We start from the raw sequence: 22,570 nt of genomic DNA, 5'->3' as shown, positions 1-22,570 counted from the left end.
CATATTACTGTCGTCCAGTTTTGAGAGATTACAGTCATCTTGTCATTAGAGATTTACTAGTCATACCTGCCCTTGGTGTGCCCGTTCCAACACTGTTCATCATCTGTGGCATTTCCTGCTGTCACCCTGTGTGGTTGACAGATATCTTCTGGCAGGTTGGACCAGAACTTCTTGAACAGCTTCAGTTTCTCCTTGATGTCAATTACCTGAGCATGTGAAGGAAGGGACGATTATTACAGCAGGGTAATAACATTCCTGGGAATGACTGAAGAACACTTTAACATGACATTAAACACAATAAAATAAATGGCCAAAAATATGTTTCATTAAAACAATGCATAAAGCATACTGAACAAATGTAGCTATGATTGCTTCATTTTCACATATATGAGAACTATCATTGAATAACAAACAGAAATATGATGAAAAGCGGGGAAAAAAACGAACACGGCAAAACCAAAACACCACCCCAATCCTAAATTCTCTGTCAAACCACATTGCTTTCTTATAGCACTGCTTGCTCACCCACGTAGTCAGCCAAACCAATGTGTTCGGAGCAAACATTATCTACATCCCAAATTAAACCCCTCTGTCCACTCTCGGGTTTCCAATTTCGAGTTCACATGAGCCTCCAACATTTGCACAAGTGTCCCAAAACTGAGGGTGTGAAATGAGCAGAGTATAGGGGCTAATTAGACCCTCCAGGGGCCCCGGAGCGAGGCTCCCCTAGCAAGTAGCGAAGTGGAATCCCTTACGGCACTGGGTTAGCTTCCACAGTTTCACACAAAACAATGGATAGACTTGACTAATGATGTCACATGCATTTGTTTATATTTGATTTAGAGACATGACAAAATATGTCCTAAATGAAATATGTCCGAAATTTTATTGTCAATGATGACAATTTCTCCTTCAGTGTAGGACAGATTGGAAAATTACATTTTCATTCTTGTTTTATGAAGTTACACTGGACAATTAATTGCGACATTCAAGTCATGAGTGTGTCCCAAAGTTTAAGTGTATTATTAAACCCTTAGCATCTCCAACATGTAGGGGGTAGGTTTCAGTTTGAGATTCTGTTTCGACTGTCATGCTAAAAGACAAGGAATGCCCTACCCTGACCATGAGAGCCATCCAATAGAAGACAAGCACCCCAAAGTTATTTACATATTAACAGTCCATCAACATGCTGACCGGATCACACTATAAACCTGGATAAAGTTCTGATTTACATGTTTCACAGAAGTTGAAGTGAAACCCGATAACATCGGGGCATCGTCATTATCTGTCTCTGCCTGTCACACTGTTGGCTGCAGGTCAAATTGTAGAGGACCTGTAGTTGAACATGAAAGGTGCAGTACTGACAGTGGGGTCGCTGCTGTAGGCCCCAATACTGACACTGCTTTTGATGTGTTAATCCTGTCACACGGATGCCAGAGTTCTGATACTGCTGCCCAGAGGGGTCAGGACTCCACTCAGAGCACTATCATCACTGGCCATGTTTAACTAAACCACCAATAAATGCACCCGGACATCCAAACTTCAGGGATGAAGTCCCAGATCACGCTTGAGTCCCAGATCACGCCCTATTTCATATATAAGAAAATCCTATATGAAAAGAAGGGAATGGGGACAACAATCTATCATACAATATGTAATATGAAACCTCAAACAAAATGTTGATATGTGTATAGATGTATTCTGTAGACTCTATATACTATACTGTACTGTTTGAGTACTATGCAATAATCTTGGGCACTTGAAAGACAAACTAAGGCAATTTATTTGGGTAATCGATGTTGAAATAAAATAAACAATTCAATGAAAATAAATACATGAATATAGTATATATTATTATAAATTTTTTCAAATAAACATTGTAAAATGTTGTTTTCCTACAGTGCATCCTGGTGCCATCACTTCCCCAGGTAAACGGCGCACACGTACACGGCCGTCCACGTGATGTAAATGAAAACGGTAACCAGGTGACCCTCTTCCACTACTTCAAGATTCAGTTCTGACGCTTGTGAACACATTTTAGGTGCTTTTGACAAAACAGGTGTCATCATGGGCACTCAGACCGCTCTGCAGCTACGCAGCTCCATTCGCAGTAGGCTGCAATGGCCTGTGTTGTAACACATTCCTCCCATAACCATCATTAAATTTGTCTGTGACTTGTGTAGACCTTCTGTCGATTCATATAAGACAGGATAGCCTGATAGCCGTCGTTGCCCTCATGCATGTATACATATATATATACCGATCAGCCATAACATTATGACCACCTGCCTAATATTGTGTACGTCGCCCTTTTGCCGCCAAACCAGGCCTGACCCGTCGAGGCATGGACTCCACTAGACCTCTGAAGTTGTACTGTAGTATCTGGCACCAAGACGTTAGCAGCAGATCCTGTAAGTTGCAAGGTGGGGCCTCCATGGATCGGACCTGTTTATCCAGCACATCCCACAGATGCTCAATTGGATTGATATCTGGGGAATTTAGAGTAAACACCTTGAACTCGTTGTGTTCCTCAAACCATTCCTGAACAATATTTGCTTTGTGGCAGGGCGTATTATCCTGCAGATAGAGGCCAATGCCACCAGGGAATACAGTTGCCATGAAAGGGTGCACATGGTCTGCAACAATGCTCAGGTAGGTGGTGCTTGACAAAGTAAAATCCACATGAATGGCAGGATCCAACGTTTCTCACACTGCCTCCGCCGGCTTGCCTTCTTCCCATAGTGCATCCTGGTGCCATGTGTTCTCCAGGTAAGCGATGCACACACACCCGGCCATCCATGTGATGTAATAAAACATTTGATTAATTAGACCAGGCCACCTTCTTCCATTGCTCTGTGGTCCAGTTCTGATGCTCATGTGCCCATTGTAGGGGCTTTCAGCAGTGTACAGGGGTCAGCATGGGCACCCTGACTAGTCTGTGGCTACGCAGCCCCATACGCAACAAACTGCAATGCACTGTGTGTTCTGACACTTTATGCACTGCGTGTGCTGATATTTTATCAATACCAGCATTCACTTTTTCAGCAATTAGAGCTACAGTAGCTTGTTGCTCCCCACGTGCATCAATGAGCCTTGGCTGCCCATGACCATGTCGCCGGTTCACCGATTTTCCTTCCTTGGACCACTTTTGATAGGTACTGACCACTGCAGACCGAGAACACCACACAAGGGCTGTAGTTTTGGTGATGCTTTGACCCAGTATTCTATCCATCACAATTTGGCCCTTGTCAAAATCGCTCAGATCCGTACGCTTGCCCATTTTTCCTGGTTCTAACACATCAACTTTGAGAGACTTCACTTGCTGCCTAATATATCCCACCCACTTAAAGTGGATATAAAAAGTCTAGGTTCTTGTGATGTAAAAGAATGAGACAAAGATAAATCATGTCAGAACTTTTAATGTGACCTATAACGTGAACAATTCAATTGAAAAACTAACTGAAATCTTTGAGGAAAAAAAAGAAAAAAAAATCTCACAATAAACTGGTGCACACACTTAAACTAATACTTTGTTGAAGCACCTTTTGATTTTATTACAGAACTCAGACTTTTTGGGTAGGGGTCAATTAGCATGGCACATCTTGACAACATGGCACCACTCTTCTTTGCAAAAGCGCTCCAAATCTGTCAGGTTGCGAGGACATCTCCTGTGCACAGCCCACTTCAGATCACCCCACAGATGTTCAATTGGATTCAGGTCTGGGATTTGGCTGGGCCATTCCAAAGCGTTATTCTTCTTCAGTTGAAGCCATGCTTTTGTGTATATGGATGTGTGCTTTGGATCATTGTCGTGCTGAAAGGTGAAATTCCTCTTCATCTTCAGCTATCTGACGGACGCCTGAAGGTTTTGTGGCAAAATTGCCTGGTATTTGGAACTGTTCATAATTCCCTCCACCCTAAGGCCTTGGTTCCAGCTGAAGAAAAACAGCCCCAAAACATGATGCTGCCACCACCATGCTTCACTGTGGGTATGGTGTTCTTTGGGTGATGTGCAATGTTGATTTTGCAACAAGCATACCTTTTGAAATTATGGCCAAAAGGTTCAACCTTGGTTTCATCAGACCTTAACACATTTTCCCACATGCTTTTGGAGGACTTGATGTTTATTTTTGCAAACTTCAGCCAGGCTTGGATGTTTTTCTTGGTAAGAAAAGGCTTCCGTCTTGCAAACCCTACCCCATAGCCCATTCATATGAAGAATAAGTGAGATTGTTGTCACATGTAGCACACAGCCAGTACTTTCCAGAAATTCCTGCAGATCCTTTAATGTTGCTGTAGGCCTCTTGGAAGCCTCCCTGACCAGTTTTCTTCTCGTCTTTTCATCAATTTTGGAGGGACGTCCAGTTCTTGGTAATGTCTTTGTTGTGCCATATTTTCTCCACTTGATGATGACATGTCTTCACTGTGTTCCATGGTATATCTAATGCTTTGGAAATTATTTTGTACCCTTCTCCTGACTGATATCTTTCAACAATGAGATAACTCTGATGTTATCAAAGCTCTCTGCGAACCATGGCATTTGCTCTAAGATGCAACTAAGAAAATGTCAGGAAAATCGTACTAGAACAGCTGAACTTTATTTGTGATTAATCAGAGTCACTTTAAATGATGGCAGGTGTGTAATGACTTCTTTTTAAATTGAGTTTGAATGTCATCATCATCATCTACCGCTTATCCGGGGCCGGGTCGCGGGGGCAGCAGTCTAAGCAGGGATTCCCAGACTTCCCTCTCCCCAGACACTTCCTCCAGCTGTTCCGGGGGGACACCGAGGCGTTCCCAGGCCAGCCGGGAGACATAGTCCCTCCAGCGTGTCCTAGGTCTTCCCTGGGGTCTCCTCCCGGTGGGACAGGACCGGAACACCTTCCCAGGAAGGCGTTCCGGAGGCATCCGAAAAAGATGCCCAAGCCACCTCAGCTGACCCCTCTCGATGTGGAGGAGCAGCGGCTCTACTCTGAGCTCCTCCCGGGTGACCGAGCTTCTCACCCTATCTCTAAGGGATCGCCCAGCCACCCTGCGGAGAAAGCTCATTTCGGCCGCCTGTATCCGGGATCTTGTCCTTTCAGTCATGACCCAAAGCTCATGACCATAGGTGAGAGTAGGAACGTAGATTGACTGGTAAATCGAGAGCTTCGCCTTGCGGCTCAGCTCTTTCTTCACCACGACAGACCGATACATCGACTGCATTACTGCAGAAGCTGCACCGATCCGTCTGTCAATCTCCCGTTCCATCCTTCCCTCACTCGTGAACAGAACTCCTCCACTTGAGGCAGGCACTCAATGTGATTGGTTAATTCTGAACATAGCCACATCCCGTTATAAGAGGGTGTGCACAATTATGTAACCAGGTTATTGTAAGGTTTTTATTTTTCATTTTTCCCCTTCAAAGATTTCACTTTGTTTTCTATTGAATTGTTCACATTACAGGTCACATTAAAAGTGGAAAAAGTTCTGACATGATTTATCTTTGTCTCATTCTTTTACAAAAACCTGCCATTTTAACAGCGGTGTGTAGACTTTTTATATCCACGGTACAGGTGCCATGATAACGAGGTTATACAGTGGGGAAAACAAGTATTTGTTACACAGCCGATTTTGCAGGTTTTCCCACTTACAAAGCATGTAGAGGTCTGTCATTTTTATCATAGGTACTCTTCAACTGTGAATGTTGAAGAGTACCTTCAACATTGTATGATTTTAAGTAATTAATTTGCATTTTATTGCATGACATAAGTATTTGATACATCAGAAAAGCAGAACATAATATTTGGTACAGAAACCAATTACAGAGATCATACGTTTCTTGCAGTCATTGACCAGGTTTGCACACACTGCAGCAGGGATTTTGGCCCACTCCTCCATACAGACCTTCTCCAGATCTTTCAGGTTTTGGGGCTGTCGCTGGGCAATACGGACATTCAGCTCCCTCCAAAGATTTTCTATTGGGTTCAGGTCTGGAGACTGGCTAGGCCACTCCAGGACCTTGAGATGCTTCGTTGTCATGCTGGAAGGCCCAGCCACGACCCATCTTCAGTGGTCTAACTGAGGGAAGGAGGTTGTTGGCCAAGATCTCGCGATACATGGCCCCATCCATCCTCCCCTCAATACGGTGCAGTCGTCCTGTCCCCTTTTCAGAAAAGCATCCCCAAAGAATGATGTTTCCACCTCCATGCTTCACGGTTGGGATGGTGTTCTTTATTTTTGTTTCATCAGACCACATGACCTTCTCCCATTCCTCTTCTGGATCATCCAGATGATCATTGGCAAACTTCAGACGGGCCTGGACATGTGCTGGCTTGAGCAGGGTGACCTTGCGTGTGCTGCAGGATTTTAATCCATGACGGCGTAGTGTGTTACTGATGGTTTTCTTTGAGACTGTGGTCCCTGCTCTCTTCAGATCATTGACCAGGTCCTGCTGTGTAGTTCTGGGCTGATCCCTCATGATCATTGATGCCCCACGAGGTGAGATCCTGCATGGATCCCCAGACCGAGGGAGATTGACGTCATCTTGAACTTACTCCATTTTCTAATAATTGCGCCAACAGTTGTTGCCTTCTCACCAAGCTGCTTGCCTATTGTCCTGTAGCCCATCCCAGGATTGTGCAGGTCTACAATTTTATCCCTGATGTCCTTACACAGCTCTCTGGTCTTGGCCATTGTGGAGAGGTTGGAGTCTGTTTGATTGAGTATGTAGACAGGTGTCTTTTATACAGGTAACAAGTTCAAACAGGTGCAGTAAATACAGGTCATGAGTGGAGAACAGGAGGGTTTCTTAAAGAAAAACGAACAGGTCTGTGAGAGCTTTCTTACTGGTTGGTAGGTGATCAAATACTTATGTCATGCAATAAAATGCAAATCAATTATTTAAAAAACATACAATGTGATTTTCTCGATGTTTTAGATTCCGTCTCTCACAGTTGAAGTGTACCTATGATAAAAATGACAGAACTCTACATGCTTTGTAAGTAGGAAAACCTGCAAAATCGACAGTGTATCAAATACTTGTTCTCCCCACTGTATATAATTTCAAAAGGCTAACTGATCAGTCGAAAACCCTTTTGAAATTATGTAATTTAGCAATAAAACAAGACTTCTTTAGTTTAGTTCAGTATCTTCAGCGTCAGTGTTTGTTTGTGGATTCGATTACAGGCTCAAAATGGCCAGAACAAAGATCTTTCTTCTGAAACATGACAGTCTATTCATGTGAAATGAAGGCTATTCCATGTGAGAAATTGCCAAGAAACTAAAGATCTCTTTGTGTACTACTCCCTTCACAGAACAGCACAAACTGGCTCTAACCAGATTTGAAAGAGGGCTGGGTGGACCCAGTGCACAGTTGAGCAAGAGGACAAATACAATAGTTTCCAGTTTGAGAAACAGACGCCTCAAATGGCTGCTTCATCAAAACACCAGTCTCAATGTCAACAGTGAAAAGGCAACTCCGGGATGCTGGCCTTCTAGGCAGACCTCCTACTCTGTCCCATGTCTGTGTTCTTTTGCCCATCCTTAACTTTTCTTTCTAATGGCCAGTCTGAGACATGGCTTTTTCTTTGTAACTCTGCCTAAAAGACCAGCATTCTAATTGACTCCAAAATTTGGACGGTAGTGTAGTAAATACTGGTTAGAGAAGGTTTGTCCCATATCCCATAAAAACAAAGGCCAGAGAGAGAAAACACCCAACAACAACATCCAAATGGAATTGGACTTTTCTACATAAACCTCAAATATGTCTGAACACCAGAATAAGAATAACCCTAGTAGATGGTGGGCTTTTCCATAAGTAGACCAGATGCAATTTACTTATAAACTGTTTTCAAAACGTTCCCCTCTTTATTATCCATTCCCTATTAGGACTGCATCTACAAGCGGGCTGGCAGAAATAGCATTCTATGAACACTAGATGGCGCTCCACCTTTGAGAAACAGAGTGAGCAAACACACAAGCGTGCACATAAACATACAAAAGAACATGCACACTTAGCTCCCCCCCCCCCCCACACACATACACACCCCGCACACACAAACACACACATATATTCAATTAAAATAATAAAGCATAATAATGCAAATTATATTCATAATTAATACTGGTGCATTAAAGTAACAAGCCCATACTTTAAACTGTGCTCCTCTTGCAGTGCTAATATGCCATGGGAATAGGAGTATCTACCCCAGCAAGTGATACTACACATCGCTTACATATCTCTATATATGAACATGCACAATTTCCTCATTACAACCTGTTGCAAGGCATTGTTTAATTTTAATATCCTCACATGCTTACTGCTTTAAAAAAAAGGCATGCCGAGATATAGATACTAAGAATTTCAAGAACAGCATCTCCATAGAGCTTAATACCAGGAATGAAGTTAGCATTCACTAGTGCGTATATGCATAGAAAGTGGAGAGTGCATAGGCTGATCGGCAATGACGGACAGGTTCAGTATGTGTGGAGTGCCAATGAGGAAGGAATATGGAGCGAATAGAGAAGAAAGATCGTGCTTAGAGCGAGAGAGAGAAAGAGAGAGCAAGACGGGGGGATGAGACTGTGTACATGACACTCATCGCTTGTCAGACAATGGTACGCACTCCCATTAACATCGGAAATCTTCTGAAAAGCAAACATCCCCCAGGTGGCAAGTGATTTGTTGAAATAGATCAAAATGTACCTCTGGAAAGTAACCAAACTAGTGGTTTTCCCCTCTGGAATTTGACTGTACTAGTGGTTGATAATGACAGAATGACGGAATCCACTTGACATTAGAAGTATGATAATTAAACAGGGTACTCTGATCAGGATAGATTATATATCTAACATGAAAAGTCGGAATTGTGATGACATACTGCCTGGGTACAGTACTAATTTATTTACATATGTCACTATGAAAAACAAATCACCAACATCAAAACAGACATGTGTTAAGGATGAATGTTAAACTGGTAGCTGTAGTATTTCAATTATCATTTTGTCAAATATTTTACAGTATAAACCAATCTAGGCTTAATTGGCAAACTTGCAGTCTGACATTGAAACAATGAATTAATCCCAAAACTGTAATAAAGAGAGCCCTGTTCAGATTTTGTGTACGCCACCAGATAATGTTATATATACACAGTGTATATATACATATTTCTTTTTACAACCTAGGACAACACTATCAAAGAGCCAGGGCTTGCGTCTGTTTCTGAACTCATATGTAAATTCTGTTTCATACATCACACCCATCTTTAATCAATTTCTCTTCAAAGAACGGAGACACCCTTTAGGCTAATGACAGTATATTTAAAATACCAGAAGACACGTGCCTGCTGATTACCCAAATGACTGCTGGTAACCACCAACTCGGAGGGATGGCCACACTATCTGACAAAGGAGCATAAAGCAATTAGGAAATACAGTGAAATGGTTTCAGGACTGCCGGGATCACAGGCTCCCTAAACTTCAAACGGCATTTCCAATCTCACTTGTTTGTATTCATATAGTGAAATGCATCCCGTTGACACAAAGCGTTTCTCATGAAGGTCATGGGGGAAAAAAAAGTGCTAGAGTTGGGGGCGGAATAATGTGTGAAAACATTTATTAAACATGAAATTAAACAGAGAGGATCAGAGGATCAAATGCTTCAGCAGAGTCCAGGCTCGCCTGCCTTCTGCCCCTATCTGTCTCTGTCTTGAGCCATACATCTCTCTTCATATCCCCCTCCTCTCTCTCCCTCTCTCCCAGCTGTCTGCCGGGGGGATTACCAGTGGGACACCAGCAGGACTAACTAATAGATGTAAACAGCAGTACTAGGGATTAATCATTCAACGGTAAACATCATTAAAAAGGAACTTGTTGTGCGCTAATGCGTTAACTAAATAACGCACACACGCTACCTTTCAGACAGTGGACACGACTTTAAACTTGGATCAACAAAAATGCCATTAAATTCAAAGTGGTACCTCCCAAAGTACACATGTCGTGCACACTGTATTTGCTCACTGTGGGAAATAATTGGGTAGTTCGGAAATATCCAAATAGGGAAAATATTTGCAGACGATGATCATTTACCTGAGCTACATGAGTGCAATGCATTATTATAGCACTCTAGACTGACAGATGTTATGCATAGAGCTATGTGTTGTCACATGTAGTAAAGTGATGAGCGGAGTGTATCTGTGTGTATTTATGAAATGTCACCTGCCGTCCTTCTCAGCTCAGCCTGCTATCGGTCAGTCAATGGGGTTCAGATCCCCATCCCGAGACCAAAAGCTGACGTGTCAACCGGCTTTGAAGCCAAAGTCACCCCCCTCTCCTAGGTGCTCTACAATGCTCCGACGGGCCCACGGCCAACCTCTTTCAACTGTCTATAGGATGATTACCAAGGTGACTAACCTGAAAATCCAAAATGTCAACTTCCATTGGCTGTCAGTCTGCAGAGGTGAGATAAAATTATTCAGCACTGCGTTAATTGCAGCACAACTTCAGACATTTTCATGTTTCTTATTTCCCTTCCACCGCAATGAGTTGCTTCAAAACTGAAAAAGCTAAAATCACCAAAACAACTCTAAAATCTCCTGGCTGCTACTCATCAGGTTGCTGGAAAATCACCTTTTAATACTACTTTCCCTTAATACGATCCACGCCAGTTCTCCTCCAGCTAATGTCCACGGCGTAAAGATGGACTCAACCTAGATTGCTTCAATAAAGTGTTATGCAACAATTTACCACATTTACTGCTAATACTAGTGCTGTTACTTTTACAACTAAAAGACTATGAAATCCCTATTACTACCTTTACTACTTCTACCATGACTTCCCCTTTCAGTAACACAACCCCCATTTATTACATTTATACAGAAGAGCAAGTCCATCTAAGGCTTTTCAGGAAATATATGTATATATATTTTGTATTAGGCCAAAAGAGTCACTTCCCCAGCGTGTCATCAGTGTGGGTTAATAAAATATGGTTTTAAAGGTACATTTTTTCCCCTGTCACTTAAAAAGTACACACAGGATGTCATCACTGGTGCATATAATAAGTATTTTTCAGTCACAAGTCTCTGGTAAATAAGTACAGGCTTAGGCCAATCATAGCTTGTAGAGAAGACCTGGTCTCAGGAGCCACAAGGGGCAGAGAACTCCGTGATGAACCTATTTTCCCTGGGAAATGTCAGTACAGTCAGCATTAAAATTGGTTTTCATTTGATACGAACGCTGTAATCTGGGTGCATCTCTCACAGCACAAGGCCCAATGAGCCTGCTCTTCGTATGCCACTCCAGTCATCCTTAAAGAGTCAGCCACAGGATGGTTTCGGCATGTTGATCAGACATTAGCCAAGAATGCTGGTTAACGATATTGAAAAATACTGATTCAGACACGGGACCAGGTATGAATTAGCCAGCACTAGCCTGTGGGCAAAGAGCAGGATTGTTGACAATTTCTGCAAGGTCATTCTGCTTCTTATCACACTGTTTGTTAAACAGGTAGTACTTTTGGTACCTATATGTGTGGATGAGAAGGGCCAACAACCACATCAGAGCTTCCAGGCATCTGGTCCCCCACAAGGAATCGACACATGATAACCCCATCCAACATCCACCTCTCCAACCCCAGGTGGTGCTTAACCAAATTAAACTGGCCGGTGTGAGACCCCCGGACACTGTTAGTATGCTGTAACTAGGATTTGAACTCCTATCCATTACGATGCAGCGGTACTGCAAGGCATTCAGGAAACCCAGTAACATAAATTTGCTGTCTGTAAATTTTGCATTTGGAAACATAAAAAAACTTAAGGTTTTCCTCCCATTCTGATTTATTTGATTAAAACCTAAGTTCAGCCTCCCTTCCTCTCATTGCGCTCTGTCGATAAAGGCTTGGGCTTGTGAGACGGCTTTAAAATGTATCTTAATCACCAAAGCTTTAGGAAAAGTGAGAGGACCCTTTTTATCTTGGCTATATTATCGGCATACATCCATTATTCAAGCCAGGTCCCTTTTAGGAGTGTGTAAAATCTCCTCTGTGTAGGCTACATGGCCATACTGAATGTCCATTATAAAACAAGAGATAATATAATGCTGGTGACTCTTTGTTTTATATTATATGATTAAAACAACATTTTCAAAAATGTTCAAGGAGAGTGTCCATGGCACGAAAGCAATGCAACTTCTTGAGAGTGAATGTATGTTTCTAAAATGTTTCTTAAACATTAGCCAGTTAGTTGGAAGCAGTACTGTCAATTTTTATAAAAGTGTTTATGTATATATGCACTCCACAGTCTGTAGTTATTTTAATGAAAAGAATGGTGCCTGTATGTATATTCTAGTTTTTCACTAACTGCAAACAAATATTTCATGAATGTGTACTACAATTTTCCCGAAACTGTAAACACAATTCTTGAATTCTTGAATTAGTTTGAGAGAAAAAACTAACTATAAATACTCAAAATCCTACATGAAACATTGCCCTCAGAAGTGACAGAAAAGGAACAAATACAATGACACTACTGAATAACCACTGCACACTGGTGAGAGGAATGTAAACAGTCTCATAAAAAGGTATTAACGAATCAATAGCCATAATACATTTAAGTATTTTGCACTTGGCATGATATTATAGATTGTAAAATGTCTAGAGAGAGTGCTAAAGTGTACAGGAAATACACAAACACCATAAATGTTCATTTTGTGGGGGATTTGCAATGTTATTCACCAGCACTTGAAATTCAACCGAAATGTTTTTTGACTGGTAAAGTGACGATCTGTATACTTTGAAAAATGCCATTGTCAAGAATTGTCAAGAAACTTCTACCACACATTTCCTGAATGTACACTACATTTTCCTAAAACCATAAACACACTTTACAAAACACACCTTACTGAGCAAGCCCCAGACTTAACCTAAATCTGGCATATAAATTAAACTCTGCCCTCAAAAGTCACACAAAGTGGGGTGTTTGCACTGCAATTCACCAACAGCTGAAATCCAACCCAGGTGTCTTTAGACAGGTATAGGGTTATAGTCATGAAAATAAATATGTATTCTGCCTCACCCTCAGCATCCTCTATCTTGCTTGGCCAGAGGTTTTCACCCCACTGCTCAGACTATATTTTCTTATGGTCTATAGACTTTGAAAAATGCCATTGTCTAAAATTATTATTCTTGACTGGCTTTCTCTAAATGTATAAAGTTGTTTTTCGAACAACCATTTTCACAAGTCTTGAAAAGGGCTGCAACAGGGAAATGGCTCAGGTTTGGCTTTAATGCTCAGCCCAGCTTCCCTCGTTTTCATGACATGTACAAGGCCATGGTCAAGTAGAGTGTCTTGAATGTCATTAGAGATCATCACTCTTATTCTTCTTCCACCATGTCCACTTCTGCTCATTCTTCCTCTACCTCTCCCTTTGATGTTGTCACTCATTGTTCCAAAAAACAGGTGACCTTTTCATCCATGCCAACATCCTGATTATCTGTGGACTAATTATGCTTTTTAGTGTTTACACATGGACAAGTGTTTATCAAGTTAATTAGAATTACAATAGTTTGAGTTTTGTTATTAATTGGCAATGTTTTCTACAAGAAACATGGTGAAAATTGTGCTTTACAAAAAGAGCTGTGTGCAGAGATTTGCAAAATAATTTCAATGGAAGAGAGATGTGTGATAACAGGGTTCCCACTCCAAGTCAAATGTCAAATTCCATGACTTTTCCCTGACTTTCACAGACTAAAAATTACCATGACCTATAATGAATGGAGAAACAAGCAGCCTTTGTGCAGAGCACTGAGCAGACAAAAACCAGCCCACAGTATTTTTAACCCATCAATTTGCAAGCTTAATTTACTAGTTCACAGATGTTTTCATAGAAGTTTTCACTGCTTAGACATACACCGATCGGTGATAACATTATGATCTCGTTATCATGGCACCTGTCAGTGGGTATATTAGGTAACAAGTGAACATTCTGTCCTCAAAGTTAGAAGCAGGAAAAATGGGAAGCGTAAGGATCTGAGCAACTTAGACAAGGGCCAAATTGTGATGGCTAGACGACTGGGTCAGAGCCTTCTCCAAAAATGCAGCCCTTGTTGGGTGTTCCTGGTCTGCAGTGTCAGTACCTATCAAAAGTGGTCCAAGGAATGAAAAGCGGTAAACCGGCGACAGTGTCATGGCTGGCCAAGGCTCACTGATGCACGTGGGAAGCGAAGGCTGGCCCGTGTGGTCTGATCCAACAGACAAGCAACTGTAGCTCAAATTGCTGAAAAAGTTAATGGTACTGTTACTGATAGAAAGGTATCAGGACACACAGTGGATCGTAGTTTGTTGCGTATGTGCCTACACTGGGCACATGAGCATCAGAACTGGACCACAGAGCAATGGAAGGCCTGGTCTGGTCTGAAGAATCGCGTTCTCTTTTACATCATGTGGAAGGCCGGGTGCGTGTGTGTCGCTTACCTGGAGAACACATGGCACCAGGATGCATTATGGGAAGGAGGCAAGCTGGCAGAGGCAGTGTGACGCTTTGGGCAATGTTTTGCTGGCAAACCTTTGATCCTGCCATTCATGTGGATGTTACTTTGAAACATTGTTGCAGACCATGTGCACCCTTTCATGGCAACGATATTCCCTGATGGTATTGGCCACTTTCAGCAGGATAATGCCCCCTGCCACCAAGCAAAAATGGTTCAGGAATGGTCTGAGGAACACAACGAATTCAAGGTGTTGACTTGGCCTCCAGATCTCAATCCAATCGAGCATCTGTGGGTTGTCCTGGACAAACAGGTCCGATCCATGGATGGAGGCCCCACCTTGCAACTTACAGGACTTAACGTATCTGCTGCTAACGTCTTGGTGCTGGTGGCAAAAGGGGGACCTACACAATATCAGGCAGGTGGTCATAATGTTATGGCTGATCGGTGTACATGCATAATATTAGGCAGGTGGTCATAATGTTATGGCTGATCGGTGTACATGCATAATATTAGACAGGTGGTCATAATGTTATGGCTGATCGGTGTACATGCATAATATTAGGCAGGTGGTCATAATGTTATGGCTGATCGGTGTACATGCATAATATTAGGCAGGTGGTCATAATGTTATGGCTGATCGGTGTACATGCATAATATTAGGCAGGTGGTCATAATGTTATGGCTGAACGGTGTACATGCATAATATTAGGCAGGTGGTCATAATGTTATGGCTGATCGGTGTACATGCATAATATTAGGCAGGTGGTCATAATGTTATGGCTGAACAGTGTAATGCACAATTATAATCTTCATTAAGATGATGCTCCTGTCTTTCTGGAATATACATAGTCCATATGTATCCAAACTGTTTGTTTTTAGGTTTCCAAACTACGATTATTTGCTCTGTTTTTAGGCCTTATCAAATAAATACTTCATATAATTTATACATTTAAACTAGCCATGTAACTACTACTCTGTTTCCCAAAAAGTTGGGACACTGTACAAAATGTAAAGAAAAACTAAATGCCATGATATGCAAGTTCAAAACGGGCATGTCTTTTTCCCAAAACAATAACAATTCTCAGTTTCAACACTTGACATATTTTCCGTGTACAATGTTCTATTAAATACAGGGATCAGTGATTTGCACATCATTGCATTCTGTTTTATTGGCATTTTACACAGCATCCCAACATTTTTGGAAACGGTGGTGTACTTCTGCAAACAACATATTCAAACATTGAGCAAAAATGGGTTAGGTCCTCATTTTTTCGTTTCTATATGCTATTAAATAAAATCATCTTCTCGTGGGCAAGTAACGGGTCAAAAGCTATAAAAGATAAATTCACCGGATCCTAGCCTTTTTCAAACCCACCGTTGCTTTGCCAATATCTTTCTTGGTTGTGGAAAATATCAGTACGGGCGTATGCCTAAAGCCCATGTCCTATGATTTCTCAGTGTGTACGCTTTGTTAAAACCCATATCTGTCATAGACTCCGGTACAGGACTGTCCTGTATTCAGCGAGAGGGGAAACCATACAGCCTCTGTATGTTTGGAATACTGCCCCGTTCACCAGCTCCATTCGGGAGGAAGGCGGTGAGTCCCTGTGGTTGTGAGTCTCTCGACACGGCTGTTTAATCACAGGTGTCTAACACCCCATAAACCCTTCCTCCTGGGCCTGGGTCTCCTCATAAACAGCAGAGCCTCTCAACCACAATACACCATCTGTCCCAAAACCCACTCTGCATACTAAAAACACCTAACAAAAAGAACACTGCCCCCACCCAGAAAAATAGAAAAATAAACGCTTAGGGAGGAAATTCATCTGTGATTTCAAATGAGACGTTCCCTACAAATAATTAGAATTGTGTACGTGTGTCCTTGGAAGGGACTCAGCTTTACCTGAGAGGTTACAGGGGTTGCTGCTCAGAGCACTGGGCTGGATAGGCTCATTTCAACCTAATCAATAACAATCAACAGAGGGCAAATGTAAACACGTTTCCCCTCTGTGAGCATGTTGGGTGACCCCTAAATGAGATCAAACAACTGTTTATGCTTTCAGTCTATGCGCAGATGGGATGGATATACCTGAGTAATTCCTCCTTCAAACTGATGTCATAACACAGACCATCTCTATAGTAACTTCCAACTGTTTTTTTTGTTGTTGTATTATTCCTATGAACATGTGGACACTGAAAGGTAAAAAATTCAATTTCTGGTAGAACAGATGCTGAACCCAAAACAAATGAACATTAAATAACATGTATTCCTAATACACGGAGAAGAGGTGGCTGCGGATCCAACTTTTTCTTTATTCCAGATTAAAGTAACCAGAGTTTCCAGACGCTTATCCTCATGTGAGGCTCATGTTCAGCAAGTTCAGTGATTCAAATAAAGTTACAAGAAAGCTGAATCAATGTCTGCAAGATGACATGATCACAGTATTTTACATACTTAATAGCATAGTGTTACTCAAGAAAAAGATCCCAGGGAATTTGATCCATGCATGTATTGTTACCAGTGATCTCAGCCCCATTCAATACATGTGGAAATGGATGTTGATGTTCTTCAGTTAAGTGATGTTTCAAAGTAACCTTCCGTGTTGTTGTGGTTAACGAACAGTGAACACATTATAGAGATGGTGTTAAACGGTCACATAACCAAGTGTGTGTTGCACGCTCTGTTGAAAATGTACATGTGTACAAATGTCAGAAAGCTCCAGATCTATTGGTCAAGGAAGACTAAAGATTCCGGTAAAGTCGGTTTGTCAGCCACACTGAAGAAACTAATTGCACAGCCCCCTTACATTTTAAAAATGTTTACCGTTCTCCCCTTACTCAAAACATTTGCACACTCAACACCTAATAAAAAGTACTTGTGGATAATGACAACAAAATGTCAAGGCCATGCAGGACTATGTTGAGGGTTTGCTGACCACTATGGACGAGCTAACTATGCCTACCTCATTAGCATATCTCGTTACACCAAAAAGAAAATGTCAATCTCAGCAAACAGAGCATTCTTCCCCATGGTGTACCGTGTCTTGACAATCTGTGAATGTCCATCAACATTCCCAGATGTGTGAGTTAATCCTGAAGTTATAAGACAGGTTTGAGAACCAATGGCTTTACCTAACTAAAACATTGTGACTGGTTATGCTTTTACCACACATACACTCAGCAGTCAGTTCATCAGGTACATCAATATGGATCACTACCAGACATGGCCACGACTTCCTGTATAAAGCAGGCAGGCATTCAGAAGCATTCAGTTACTGTTCCAGTGACTAGCCACTTTGAATGGGGTGTGATCATCAGAAATGTCTGCCCTCCTGGGTATGGTACAAACAATAGTATCTAGGCTTGATAGAGACTGGTGTGACAAACACATGGCCAATAACGGCTCTTTGATAAAAGAGGTAGAACAAGGGCCAGAGCCATGCAAGCCAACATGCGTAGCACATAAAGGCAAATAATGGGTGCAATACAAGAGAGGTGTTCAGAATGGCATCTCGGCCTGCTCAACTCTTCGATCCCTGTTACAGGTTGGCTGTTGCTACAGACGACCATGTGATTCACTCATATCCAGTGGGTATGTGAGAACCCACACTGAACATTGGAAAATGGCCTGCGATAACATGTTATAATAGTGACATGTTATACTGATAAGGACATGTTATAGTAATGACATGTTATACTAATAAAGACATGTTATAATAATGTCATGTTATAATAATAAGGACATGTTATAATAATGAAGAAGTTAATCTTTCGGGAAAGTATCTTTTGAAGAGAAAATAGAACAGAAAGTGTTTGAAATACACTCAAACAACCTTTCAGGACGTTTCCAAATCTTTTTAATCTTTTACAATTCATGCTTTACAAAACAATTCCATTAAAAGTACCATGTTTTGTATGGGGGATGTAAATGTTACTGAGTTAAAGAAATTAGCCAACTGCTGCAGTAGAAGCCATCACGTCAGCATGTACCATCATCCCTGTGGAACATTTGGACATCTTGTACACACCATTCCCAGAAGAATAAACACCTGTTCTGGAGGTAAAGGGGTCTGGAACAGTACTACATGTGGGTACCTAATAAATTGGCAGACGCGTGTGAAAATTAAATGGCAAATATTGAGGCTATGGTACATGGAAGTATTTGGATCTAGGACAGGAAGTTATCAGATGGGAAAGGGAAACAACAAGTAATAAGCCTTCCTGAATAACTGGGCCTGCTGGGAGCATGTATGTGGCTGATGGAACGACTTGGGAGAATGTTTCACAACACACTCAGCTCCCGAAGTAAAAAATATACACTCAGACTGGCCTGCTATTCTGCCTTTAGACATAATAATGTGTTGAGAGTAGACCTATCACTGATCCAAATCAAATGACATGTTCAAATAGGGCTTTTGCACAATTATTCAACTGACATTTCCATTGCAGTTTATCTTTGCAGCATAATGTCTTTACTGTTCTTTCGGGCGCAATAATGCATCTGGTCTATGCAGCTTCTCAGCTATTCCTCTATGTTCTTATGGATATACTTGATTTAGTTGCTAGTTAACCTTTACAGATCTAGCTAATTATCTAGATACCACTATGGTCACAGTGTGGATAGAGTGCAGGATTGACAGCTGATGGGTAGACAATACTGACCTACCTAAAAAAAGTATGCTCACAAAAAAGTCCCAAAACATTTTGTTAAAGGAGGCACATGCATGCACATGAGTACAATGGGCTAGGAAAATAGTTAAATGTTAACTTTAAAATATAAGGAACTAGATCCTTATATTTCGTATTTGTAATGGAGGGTTAGGGTTAGTTGGTTGTAAGGTTTTGCTGGGTTATCAATTGCAATTCCAATTAATTATCAAACAGTGTATAAGGTATGTTACACAATTCTCCAAAACACTAAGTGATTTCTTTGTACTCAATAAAATCCCACTGTGCCTGTAGATGATGCAACAACAACAAGAAAAACCAAACTATGCAAATATGGATTTATGGAACAGTGGGAGAAAAAAAAGTATCAATAACTGAGTGCAAAGACCTCAATCAGAATGGGGGTCTGATATTATAAAAGTTGGTTTGGGATTTTCATAGAATGTATATTAGTCAAGGGCAGCAAAATATTATAATCGATGGTTTTCTTTAAAGAATTAAAAAATCAAACATCCGTCAAAACATGTGGTATATCACTACATTTTACAATTGGGGATGAACAATACAGAAAGACTGAATATAACACCAAGTGTAAAATGGGTGAACTACCCCTTTAAAGCTGAAGAAATTGTAAACAATGGGAAAACAACACATTACCCTCCCGTGTGCACAATAAAAAAAAACACAAAGCAGAAAAAGTAAATGTTGTTAGACAAGCCTATATTGTATTATCCCAGTACATTACAAACTGTCTCCAGGTTATGTACCATTTCTTCCCTCAACCAACATTCTGCATTGCTACATCTTAAATTGTATTCCTTTCAACATTTATTTTAAAAATGTTTCATCACAATTGCTGCTGGAAAGCAACTTAGCTATGTAGACCTTGATTTAAGCATAAATTGGCAGGTGAAATAATGAAAGATATTGTCAATTTGTCTACAAGCTGCTACTGTAGCTTTCTGTGGATGAAGCAAGAACATGGTTCGTATTCTCTGAATATTTCTAGATTTGACTGCCAAATATGCCTATAGATGTGAAGACAGTCAGGACAGACACACAGCCAGAACCCAATTAAAAATGAACTAATTGCCAACTGAATGATGTTAAAACACGCTTAGGAGTTATTGGAAATATCATACAATCCTAATATCATGCAGGATAATGCCCAACTGCAAAACATTCCTTATGTAAATATGTTAAGTGAACCATTATTAACAGAATAACTCTGTTTCCGTATAACAGGCAGAAAATAACTTGTCACACTGTATTCAGCAGAAGTTGGTTGCATTTGGAATATTGTGTCAGCCATCCTCTGACATTGAATCGGACCCATACCTCAGACTCATCATTTAACCCATCCAACCACAGACCCATACCTCAGACTCATCATTTAACCCATCCAACCACAGACCCATACCTCAGACTCATCATTTAACCCATCCAACCACAGACCCATACCTCAGACTCATCATTTACCCCATCCAACCACAGACCCATACCTCAGACTCATCATTTACCCCATCAACCACAGATCCATACCTCAGACTCATCATATAATCCATCAAACCACAGACCCATACCTCAGACTCATCATTTACCCCATCCAACCACAGACCCATACCTGACTCATCATTTACCCCATCAACCACAGACCCATACCTCAGACTCATTATATAATCCATCCAACCACAGACCCATACCTCAGACTCATCATATAATCCATCCAACCACAGACCCATACCTCAGACTCATCATTTACCTCATTCCTAACCGTAACTCCAAGCTCAAGGACTAACATCAGTCCCCGTAGCAACCAAGAGCTTCAGTCACCCCTCCCACACAGGCCCTAGTGACCCCACGTTGGGTCCCAGGAGTCCTGATTATGTCTCTGCATTAAATCTGCCAGAGCGGAAGGCTATAATTTAACACAGAGATCTCTGAATATAGTGGCAACCTGCCAGTATATCGTTTCAATGTCCAAGAGTGATGGCACCTTATGTTTGTGACAGCCCTGTCTTTGTGACTGTTATTACAATTGTATATTCTTGATGTGGGTTGATAGTATTTTTGTTATTCACAACTCAAATATTATATATATATATATATATACACACATTTGAATTGCTTTGATTTAACTTTGGAGCAGTGAGAGAAATGTAGTGGGATCTTTCATTGTTTTTCGGTTGACAGAGATTGAAAAGATGACACAGCAAGGCTACTGAATATAGGCAATGAATATTTATCACCACTCAGAAGGCTTCACATATTTCAACTGTTTGAAATGTGCTATGCTAACGTTAGACAGGGGGATAATGCATACAGCAATGATTAAACAATATCTACAAGAGTATTTTTGCAGAGGGATTTTTCTTCTATTGCTTTTCTAGAATACAGAGCGACTTGATCCATGATCCTGTGCATCTTCAATTACAGTAGAAGAAACAAACAGTTATGTTTGTCAGAAGTTGTTTATTGTGACAATAAACTGCAGTTTTGATTGAATTACCAATTTGTGCAGTATATTTCTGAAATGCCCTAAGGACATTCATATTCTACACTATTCAACTAATATTTATTCATGCATTAGATGAATCCATCAACATGCATACCTTTTAAGTACTGTATTGTGGGCGTCAGTAACATTGGGGCGGCTGGTAGTCTAACCGTTAAGTGTATTGGGCCGGTAACAGAATATTCGCTAGTTCAAATCCTGGAGCGGGCAAGGTCAAAATAATGATGCATGTAAGCAAGGCACTTAACCTAATTGCTCCAGGGTCAAAGACAGTAATAGATTATCCTGAGGCCTTTACACCACTCTTTTTAAGGTTGTTTCAGGGAGAGTTGGAAGAATACGCAAAAAGAAAGCACATTCCATATTCACACGTGGGAAAAACAAGACAAAAATTAGAAGCCTCAATCCCTTCCTTCCTTATTTTCCCTGAAATAACTGTAATGGTGGTGTTTCAGGGGACGCATAATAACCTGAGGTAATTATCCCTCTAAGAGGGAACATTTGGTCAAGTTCCATAAAAATCTGTTTCCCTCTGTGATATCATGTAAAATGCTCAACCAAGGAACTACAATATGTTTCGGTTTACAAAATACACTGTAGAAACATACACTGTGTCAATGTGAAGTTGATGCGTGTGCTTGTCTGTAAGATCATGGGTTTCCACCCGCAGTGCATGTCTCTTACTTTGAACCCCCAGTGGGCGTGTACTAAGGAAGGGTGAAGAGGGTCCTCTAATAAGTGACTTCTTTCAATGAACTGTTGTGATCATTCACACAGTCAAATTGACCCAGCATGCTGCATTCAGAGTAGCCCTTTATTATATCCTTCCTTAGACCCTGAGCTCAGTCCCTCAGCAACTAGGCAGTTAGGCAATACACTTCATCATGGTGCACTCAATTTATCAAGTAGGGATCTCTTGGTGA

The 22,570-nt window shown here is 41.1% G+C and overlaps 1 protein-coding gene across 2 annotated transcripts in view; it reads right to left on the bottom strand.

Annotated features, from left to right (window-relative positions):
• LOC105024740 (glypican-6) overlaps window positions 1–22,570 on the bottom strand; it is a 99,144-nt gene that overhangs the window by 4,862 nt on the left and 71,712 nt on the right. For both annotated transcript variants that reach the window (XM_010894851.3, XM_010894853.3), the window contains one exon: window positions 67–206. In XM_010894851.3, coding sequence (XP_010893153.1) covers window positions 67–206 — 140 coding nt within the window. The remainder of the gene's footprint in view (window positions 1–66; window positions 207–22,570) is intronic.

This window comes from Esox lucius, chromosome 16, assembly GCF_011004845.1.
Source record: "Esox lucius isolate fEsoLuc1 chromosome 16, fEsoLuc1.pri, whole genome shotgun sequence".
Taxonomy (NCBI): domain Eukaryota; kingdom Metazoa; phylum Chordata; class Actinopteri; order Esociformes; family Esocidae; genus Esox; species Esox lucius.
Note: the sequence above shows the minus strand (reverse complement) of the source record. Positions and strands in the feature narration are given on the sequence as shown.